At 37.8% G+C, this 10309-nt stretch overlaps 1 protein-coding gene across 1 annotated transcript; it reads right to left on the reverse strand.

Moving 5' to 3' along the window:
• Positions 1-839: 839 nt before the first annotated feature.
• On the reverse strand, positions 840-8002 carry LOC137975247 (carbonic anhydrase 2-like). The gene is made up of 8 exons (XM_068822333.1): positions 7767-8002; positions 4472-4543; positions 3971-4003; positions 3561-3874; positions 3222-3314; positions 3054-3117; positions 2726-2886; positions 840-2135 (listed from the first exon to the last, which is right to left on the reverse strand). Exons 2-8 carry the CDS (start codon positions 4527-4529, stop codon positions 1830-1832), a joined length of 1029 nt encoding a protein of 342 aa, XP_068678434.1. The 5' UTR covers positions 4530-4543; positions 7767-8002; the 3' UTR covers positions 840-1829.
• Between the last annotated feature and the right edge of the window lie 2307 nt (positions 8003-10309).

Here is a 10309-nt window from a genome sequence, read left to right on the forward strand (position 1 = left end):
AATTCTAAAATTTAGCATTCAAAATCTTTGGAGTGCTGAAATTTGGATCAAAGTTATGCAAAATGCCAAATAATGCTAGTAATTTTTTTTACAGAAAAAGTGCAAAAAAATGCTTCTTTAACCAAATAATGCCAAAAAATGCTAGCATAATCGGGAAGGGCCTAGTGAGCGGTCAACTTCAAAAAAAAGCTGTCCTCGATGAGCTCTAAACTTGTTGAACTCCAGATATGGTCACGTGATACTGGTCACATTGGCATACATGGAGGGGTAGATGTACGCAGTACGGTGGTCGTACGATTACCATATTTTCTTACCCATGGTATTTCGCAAGAGGCTCCGCTATAAATAAAAATCCATAGCTATTTGTGCCCCGCAAACTGTTTGAAAAACGGACACAGCGAACCTTCAGACTCTTGTTTAAAACCAATGCTACTAGAAATCTAAGGGGGCATGACAAACAACATTATCAGAAATGCAATCAAGTAACTTGGATAGCAGTGAATCCTTTGATGCCAAAGTGAATGCGTACTGAAGCAAACAAAAAAATTCAAAAGGAAAACAAAAGATTTGAAAACTGTTCCCTTTTTCTTCCCTAACCTTCTCTCGCTCATCTAGAGACTCCATTTTTGTGCTTGAAAATAGCAGCATTGCAATTAATGTATTTTGAGTGTGTTTATACCGATATGTCGTCTTAGATGAAGAAAACGGGAAGGACAAACTGAAGATCTAAGACTTTTTGAAACTTTACCATGCATTTGGCAGACTGGATTTCAATTAGAACAATAGTATGCTGATAAAACGTCGGAAAAAAAGAAGAAAAACAAGCCACAGGTTAAATGCTGCAACGTGTGTTTATTTATCACTACTGCAGTGGTATAATACATTAGTGGCCACGGCCAATACCTGTTTCACACAACATTTAATAGTACTAGTTATATTACATAATAATAAATAAATTATCACAGCTCATCATAATTTACTCAACTTCACAGTCATAAACTCTGCACAGAGATAAGCCGTTTTGAGACTGATAACTCCCAGATCTTAATTTGTGGCAGTGTTCAACTATGGTAGTGCTACCGCTGTAAAGCATTTCTAATAAATTTCAAGAATGCGCGTCTCATCTCCACATCCTGAAAGGAACTGAAGGCCAGGCCAGTTAAAGCAGACATATCTACATAATTAAGCTGAGGTAAGAAATTGTGGAGAGTCTTCTTCTCTACTGACTCCATTACATCGGAAAAATAGTCAAGCAGGGCAGCCCACACAGGAGAAGCATATCTCGATACTGATCTAACGAGCGTGGAATAAATCGTATCTACAATCCTAGACAAATTGATTGGAACAGTTCCAGTAAGGTAACTCCTATCCTATGCACGAGATACACTAAAGCGAAGTTGGAGTGTAGCTTACTTGCTAATTGTTTTAATAAAGAGAAAAGAGTGAAATTATAACCATCATCTGGTCAAGCGCTTTTAATATTCGTCGATGTGTTAATGCACCAAAAAGTAACTTATGTAAAACCTTATAAATCCTGGTCAGTGAATGTACGGTATTTAAATATTTAAAATAATCTGTTCAATAATCATCTATGAAAGTATGTAGTAATGGTAACCACCTAGCAAGAAGGGATTTCAAATATATTATTCCAAATCTTTTTTTTTGGAAGGTGTTTGTTCTCCGGACTGCACGTAGTGCGAATGTGTGATCATTACCGACCCCAGAGTTTCTCTCTTCTGCCCATTTTCTATGGCGTAGGGTAGGTAAAAACCAACAGTTCTAAGAACGAGAATGGAATTGATGAACAACGGTTGGTAGGTGTCTGTAAACTACTGCAAGAAAAGGGAGACTGACAACATCAGCAAGAACACACCGAGGGTCATAGTGACACCATAGGAGCCTCCAGAATCCATTGCTACTCTAGGCACCGTCGTGGTAGCGCGGACAGTAGCCGTGACGGTAACGGTTGTGGTGACTGTTTTGGTAATAGCACAAGGTGATGGGGTCGGGGTGATGGTGTCTGCGGAGCGTGGGAAACTTGCTTTGACAATTCGGTTGTTGAGTGGCTGCACTGGACGGTAATTGCCAAATTCTGGTAAAGTGCCGTTCTTTTCGAGCCTTCGCAAAAGGTCCAACTAAAACGAAAAGAAATGTTTGATACATTTCCTCAAACCATCAACTACAAAGATTCCACATACGCAAATTCGAGAAATCTAATAGATGCATGGTAAACACGACTTACGTAAAACTTAAAATCATGGGGAAATGATATCAACTGTCATATATTTGCACTTCGGAATCAAATTAAATGATTTCTTATGAGAATGACGCTGGCTTTTCTAAGACTTCTATAACTAAATGGAGTCCGTAGTTCAAATAAATATTAGGATGTTTAAATTTGAGGTTTCGACGACAGCATGAGCATACAGATGTGAATCTTTTATTTTCTATTTTTGCTCTGACACGGCTCGTACCAATGTAATTTTGGGATACTCGGCCCACATCGTACGCAGGACGTGAACGAGATGGAATAATCGCGGAGGACTTTGTTTAATGTAAGGGAATAAATTTAACTGATTCTTGATTCTTGATTCTGCCTCAGTAATGACTACAGCCAGAAACTAAAATGTTCTGGCTTCCTATAAAGCAAATTTCAAAGCCATCGCCTTTTAAAGTAGAGCCGAGCGCACCAACCAATGTAGCTTAGTTATTACTTCAACTGTACCTGGTATTGCGATATGAAGACATGGTCGCTAAACACAGTCCACGTGACAGATTCCAGACAGGTAGGAGTGGTCAGAGAACCATTGTACCGGAAGAACTTAGTCTTGTCGGCAGGCAATAGATCGTGAAACGAAAAGGCTGGAACATCGCTCACTGCGGTGACTGTAAAGAAGGCCAGAACAAGATACGACGTTAGTCCACAATGACCTAGCAGCTGATATGGTATATCCGTAGGGAAGAAAAACCTTTTAGACTTGTTTTCATTATTTGAGCTCTATTTTCGGAAAAACGCACTTACATATCACTAAAATACCAACATCACTACTTACAAGACTTAGTAAGCCTGTTGGCAGTTTCGAGGAATGAGAATGCTGTGTTGTTGTGTTCTCCAACCTGAAACAGGAAGACAATCAATTAACCTCTTTTATGCTCGATTCTAATGTCATCTAAAGAAAGCTATAGCCATCATCATCCTCATCATCAAAGTTGATTCTTACCTCAATCAAAAGACCAAGAACGGCAAGACCATCGGGTTTATCAATTGCTTCTGCGATGTTGGCATATTTTGTGTTGTAGCTGACAAAGTGTAACTGTAAAAGAGTGCAAAATATTTTACTTATGTTCCTGTGACATAGTTATGCGTTGACGACATGGCAAAGAGATAGGTATGAATGATCTAGTTAGAGAGCGCTGAGAAACAGAGGATTTCGTTACTTCTGTGCCGAAGAGAAAAAGGTATCAAGAGAGTTATCATTGAGTCTAAACAAAAAAATCCTTTGCCACTGATAAGTGAAGATTAAAGAATGGAAATCACTATTATCGTTTGTTTTACATACCTCTGCAGCATATTCCTTTCCGTCGACAGTGTGTTCTGATCCGACCATGTTGTTGGCTCCCCAATGAAAATGAAACTGAACTGTTGTATAAACGCCATTCAGTCCTCCACCACTCACATTGTACACTCTGTGAGGAAAGGACATCTCCAGGGCATGGCCATTGTTGGAAGCAGTGAAAGTCTTGTTTAGTGTCTTGTTGTAGTTTTTTAGTGTGAAGGTACCCAGTTCTTTGTCGACAAATACTTTTGCAGTTTCGATGTCAATTGGTGATTGTCTTTTTCCAGTGCTGCAAGCTCCCTTCCAATTTTGCGGACCTACAATTTTAAGCGATAACTGAATGTCATAAGGCTTGCTAACTTTTCAAAGTTTGTATAAAGGATTTTCGTATACTTTAGACAAAGAATCCTCACCATCTAAAGCATTTGGATTGTAACTCCATTGAGCTAAAAGAGAAAAAGACAAAAAGGCCGATGTTAGTACACGCTTTGTCTTGAATCACTTTCAATTAACATTTTTTCCCACTTTGTTTTTATTTTCTGTTTGCTAGTGCACGATTGTCAGTTCAAAAACTGTAACGTGAGTCATTTATGAAGATAACAGAAACTAAATACCGAGAGCAGGCTAAGAAGGAAGCATTTTACTTATACAGTAACAGCTGATATCAATATTTGTCAAAACTTGTATCTGATATTTGGCAATCAGAAAGATGTTGGGTCGTCGATACTGAATATCGGCAACTGGGAAAACTAACTGTTTAGTTTCAGTTATAAAGGATCTCTAAATTTTTTAAATTAAACTTTTTGAATGAAGAGTGTTCATCAGTTTCCTTTTGCGGCAGAAAGAGTAACGTTACAAGTATGTGTTCTATAGACACTAAGAAAACATAAAAGCCATGCAAACTAGTAGCTTACCAACGGCAAATGAAGCCCAAGCGACACTGAGAACCGCGGCTAAAAAAAACTGATTCATATTGACTATGTAAGCTGTGGAAAAAAAGACAAAACAATCAGTCTTAAGCATACGCAAGCAATATTAATGGGTGGACCCTGGCAAGAGGCAAAAATGGACGTAAGACAGATTGGTCTTTTTTGTCTCATGGTTTCAAGCGGATGAGCCGAAGGAGAGGTCGGCCTTAAGTAACACAACATTAGCTTCCGTGATCTTAGAATTTCTGTTAACAGATCGATACTTGTCGGGAACGTACTATAGTAATATTTAAGGACGACTTTAAAGATAAGGTACTGCATTATGTTTAAAACCTAGGCCGTTTGCAATACCTAAGTGCAAACTACTTATCGGTTTCAAATAGATGAAAGATATTAAAATTCCAGCTGAAAAAATAGCAAAAGAAACTAAAGGAGTACTCGTCAACAAAATTAATTATTCCATCATTGATTATTTTCCCAGTTTTTGGCGACTTCTGTCAAGTGTTCAGAGTATTCAAGTATTTAAGTATCAAGAGCGTTCAAATATTATCTTGCTTGAGAATTACTAGGCCGGGAAACATCAATTGTTTCCGAAAACTGCCTAAATGTTTTTCCATCGAATTCCCCTGAGAATTCTTAGTGAAACTAATCTCTCCTTAATGATTGGATGAGATCCGTTCTAGAATCATATTCGACACAAAAAGGTGTAATTCAAATCGCGGATCTAGTTTAGTGGTCTACTAGTCCCGAGAGCCTATTGAAGCGCAATAATAAACCATCCGAAATAGAAGTAGGAAAGGGATTCCACTCCCTACGTTTGGAGCACCCCAGCTTTTTCAAGTACTGCCACATGGTTATACTGATAAAAGTCCTTAATGCACGCGAACGCACGTGAGGTCCTTAGTGCACGTGATGCCTATATCGGGTTGTATCAGGGATGCCTCATCGTTACTGATAAAAGTCAAAGTTATAAACACGTGAGGTCCTACAGGTGAACATTATTATAAAAAGGTAATATTCACTGCAGCACGTGAGGACACATGATTATCTGTTAGGAGACGGAAGATATTACCGGGCACGTGAGTACACAATATATCGCATGCACGTGACGTTATGTCAAATATGAGTTATTTATAGACCCTATGCAAAAATGGCTGCATTTAAATTATTCTTTTGTTCATATTCAAAATAGCCCAACTAACCTCGTATTTGAGACAAAAATTCTAAAGAATTTGTTATCCCGAACGAGGTTAGTTGGGCTATTTTGAATATGGACAAAAGAATAATTTAAAGGCAGCCATTTTTGCATAGGGTCTATTTTAGTTGTCAAAAACATTTCCACCTTAAAAGGGTGGGTGTATTTTTGTAAAGAAGATTCGTTGCTTTAGTTTCAAGACACTTGACGTAAGGTAATCTTTCTGTTCATTTCGGTAACCCCATGCATTGGAAAAAAAATGGTTTTAATTCCTTTAGAAAGAAAGACTATAGCCGGCTTCAACACCAAAAATTACCGACCCATCCGACAAAAGGTCAGACGCAAAAAATATCAAAGATGTTGTAATTTTAACAATATTGTCCAAGCTGATACCTTAATTTAGGTGTTAATGAGTTCTTTTATTTGGGAATTTTGGTCAGGACACTAATTATTTCTGAGATTATAAGAAAGAAAATTGGTTTCGTCCGAGATACATAGAGTGCGCGCAGAAGAGACAAATAAGACATTTGACAGGCTCTTGGAACAACGTATTGGCCTATGCCAAAGCAGTAATCCGTCTCGGTTCACTTTGATTTGTTTTGTTCATTGATTTTATGCTACCGAGCCTTGTAGCTGGGACGTAAAAGCCTGAGAATGCAAGCATATTAAACACCAGAGTTCTTCAACTTTCCTTTTAGTTCCAATCTCTTTCATTTCCTCTCCAGACACAACAAGACAGGTGAAATGGAATAAGGTCATTAACGAGGATCTTACTTATAACATCGTCAACCTATTATTGATATTGTGTCAAGATTGCCAATAGATTCGCGTTTAATTTCCCGTAGGATGTAAAAACGAGACTAAAAGTCAATGCGCTTCGTTGTTTCTACACCCATATAGATTCGGTTCTCGAGAGAAATAGCCAAATTAAAAGAATACGAAAATTAATGAAGTTCTTGCTGTTTGTTTAAAAGTTTAAAGAAGCACTTTTAACTGAATAATATTCAACTCGATCAGCAAGCAGTCAATCCCGGTTCAGAAGAGACTTTTTCCTTTGCCCCAAAAACTACTTTCTATGAGGGAAACCAGGAATGGCATCTTTTTTACAATAATCAACGCTCAACTGTGGAAAGCCACATTTTCAGACAAGGGTCAACACAGCTAAGGTCGAATAAAAAGCTCATAAACTGAAGAAATTTCCGAGTGCAAAAGTACCGATCCACAGGACACCCAAGCTGAGAGCACACAAAAGCATATCTCTCTGTATGCTACATTGAGAAGGGAAATCATAGAAAAGCGACGTTGAAAATGAAACCAAAACATTGGCTTACAATCGAAGTCTCTATCTTTCGTATGACCTATTCATTGAAGACCATCATTTACTCCGGCCGTGTGAAGCTGCTTATCATGATAAACATCAAGAATTCCGGCGTATATTAGCAAGTAAAATCATTAAAACGTTAGATGTAGGATCTATCCGAGCATTAAGATAACGTGGCAAAGGTCTGTATGTTTCAACATTAAAAGGTTTCTTTTCGTTTCTGTCCTAAAGCAGATTGTTCGTACATTCTAATATTATCCACAGCGAGAAAAAACAGGTACATCACGGAACAGAAATCTCAATTCAAAAGAAATTCTTCGAGGTGGCAAATTGTAAAAACAAATTGGATTTTGATCGGTTTAAAACACTTACGCAAAAATTGCGGTAAACGAGCTTAAGGCAGGCGTGCATTTGAAGCTTTTTTTAAACTATATTTTGCCTTTGTTTGCGTTTTCTCGTAATCTTTCAGTTTTTACTGAAACTTCATGGATTCACGATTTCCCTTTATTTCAAATTTTTAAATTACTTGACGCAAGGTGTTTTGGAAAGAAAGTTGATCAACTTAAAAAGTTGTAGGTGCAATGGTTAGAGATAATTGTACCGGCGTCTCGAAATTCCTTAATCTCAATAAACACTTATCACGCATACACAACTGACGGTTAGAAACCATTGTATACAAAGCTATTTATCGTTGTCGTGTCATCGTCATCATCGTTGCTACCAGTTACAAAATTAATCACATCTACCACAAATGCGTAATTTACCTTGAAATTGAAGACCTCTCTTTTTGAAGATATAGCTTGAAAATGTGTGCTGCTTGACTTCAAATAGGAAGAAATAAGATCCCAGATGAATTAAAGAGTTAAGACTGAAGCTACGAACCAGAAATTTCAATTATTTCTGAGTGTCAGGATCGCTGCGATCGCTGGAAAATATCTAGAATTCTGTAACGTGAAGTTTCCGGAAATTTTGATCAGCAGTCGAAGGGATCTCGGAAAACACTGAAAAAATTGGAAAGTTTTGCGATTTTTATACCCTCAGCTCTAAGATAGGATTCCTGTGATATTGTCAATATTGCAATATTCTAAGTTTCTAAGTAAGGAGTATTTTGATATTTGTGATTTCTTTTCGTCTTTGTTTTGCTGTTTCTACCAAACACTGACGTTACGCAGTGGGCTTCCTGCGCAAAACGAGTAACTTTTTCAACACTGTCGTAAGAAAGATAAAAAAAGATTTTATCGTAGGCAAAATTAAGGTGCACAGAATTTGTTGATTTGGGGCAAAACATCTGACCAAAGATACCCAATTAATTGTTCAAAAATGAGCCATGAATCTTGAAGCTGATATACAAAATTGAATTATGAACGCTCACGTGATATCGCGCTTATTGCTGAATATACAAAATTTTGATTAATGACGAACATTACAATTGACAGCTCGTGTTTTTAGCAAACGTGAGAAGAACAAACATAACTGGACATCCTCGAGGGGAGACACTATCATTCGTCACAGGAAATGACGCAACATCCAGGGATCAATGTTTTGGTTAATGACGCTGGGCAAGTTTGGAACGCTCGTGTGTTGCTAAGGTCGGCTGCTAATTTCGACGCTCTTCAAGTGTAATGAAGCCTGATAATTAAAGCTTTTCCGATAGCGTACTTGTACGAAATGTAGAACAGTTTCAACTTAATGGTTTTTTTTTTTTTCAAACTAAGCTTCGACTTCCGACTGGTTGAGTTCAAAGCGCCTTTAGCGTCTTTCCTGTAAATCTAATGTGCCATATTGGGCAATTAATATTCGATACGAACTTTGAGGAACAATGGAATATCGACGCTTCGTTGTAGAAAATGGCCATGGTTTCTAGTCAAATTGTGTCACATTATTCCACACACGATTAGTAAGTATTTCTTTACTCCGATATTGCGATTTTGTTCTAAAATAATATAAAGTCATAGTTGAAAGACGTATATAGACCTAAGGCTTGTTTCGTCTCTTGAAACCTCTTAATTCTATAACAGACAGGTGTAATATCGCAATGCATTATCGTGATGATTTTATTGTTCTGGGAAAAGATTGTTATTTCCTAACGTAAATCGCAGGATCGAGTTAACTTTCTGGGACATGAAATCGCTCTCTCAAAATAAACGCCGCAAACAGAGCAACCAGACAGCAATGTATAGCGTGCTTGTAGTAAAGTGTGTAATGAAAAGAAAATAGTTTTTTTCGAGTCTCGCAATGGTCATGTGATATTTTTTTATACCAGTGATGTCACTCCCCAAGGTCGTAGAAATTTTTTGCGCCTTCTCTCTCTGCAACAAGCGTATGATGACATCAACTAAATCAACTGATATGTGAAGTGCTAGGTAATTCAAGACAATAACAAAAACACGATTTTATGTGGATTTCTTCTATCTGGAGGTTGTTCAAAGAAAAAGACAGAGTGGTGCTTTGCCGATACAAGATACAAGATGACGAAGCGACCTTGACTTCTGGACACCAGAGTCTCTGTATTTATTTACCCTTGCTTGATATGAAATATTGGACAAATAAATTGTTTTTATTGAAAAAAAAGCGAACCGTTGATGTACTGATACGCATAATCGCGCCATGTCGTTCAGAAATTATTGCGTCCTATATCAGTTGTTGAAGAAAGTTCCCACGTCTAGAATGCGGTCGAAAGGTTAAGGTTTCACGTGCCTGGCACGTGAGGGAACCAGTTCGTACGACTTGTCGAAGGAAACTTCAAACTGTTCAAAGCTTTTCGCTCAAAAAAATCCTAAAACTTGGACACCATAGTACAGCATTTTAAGTCCGCGAATGTGAAAGCTATTGAGGAAAACTTGTGCGATGGTCCTATCGATAATGCTGTCCAAGTTAACATGTTAACTGACGTGATCACTACAGGACAATTATATTGTGGTGCAATTCTTCTGCTTTTTGCCATTTTTGAAATCAGCGGATAAAGTTGTGGTCGATTCTTTTCTACGCTGTTAAGTACTACTGTACGATGTTTAAGATGGTTACTTGATCATGTAGATGGAAGGAAAGCTCAATTGTAGAGGATAAGGCCTTTCTACTCATGATAACGGAATAAGATGACGGGCAGCAGTTCTACTTTATTCTACTTGATGAATAACACTTATATTAGGCCCACACAGAGTTATTTACTCCGCGACGCGGTATTATCGGTCTGGCGATTGGAACAAAAGTAAACAAGATCTGTTCTGCCAGGTCAATAAATGGCTTCGGATCGTATACAAAAATACCAACACCAGAAAGCCGTTGTCCAATTTAAATGAATTTCATG

Source organism: Montipora foliosa, chromosome 11, assembly GCF_036669935.1.
Source record: "Montipora foliosa isolate CH-2021 chromosome 11, ASM3666993v2, whole genome shotgun sequence".
NCBI lineage: Eukaryota > Metazoa > Cnidaria > Anthozoa > Scleractinia > Acroporidae > Montipora > Montipora foliosa.

What these genes read in the sequence shown, in the direction of transcription:
- LOC137975247 (XM_068822333.1), bottom strand. Translation starts at nt 4,529, where the DNA reads ATGAATCAGTTTTTTTTAGCCGCGGTTCTCAGTGTCGCTTGGGCTTCA. An exon ending in CAATCCAAATGCTTTAGATG is followed by an intron (nt 3,875 to 3,970) that starts GTGAGGATTCTT and finishes TTAAAATTGTAG; the next exon opens with GTCCGCAAAATTGGAAGGGA. An exon ending in CAACAGGCTTACTAAGTCTT is followed by an intron (nt 2,887 to 3,053) that starts GTAAGTAGTGAT and finishes CCTTCTTTACAG; the next exon opens with TCACCGCAGTGAGCGATGTT.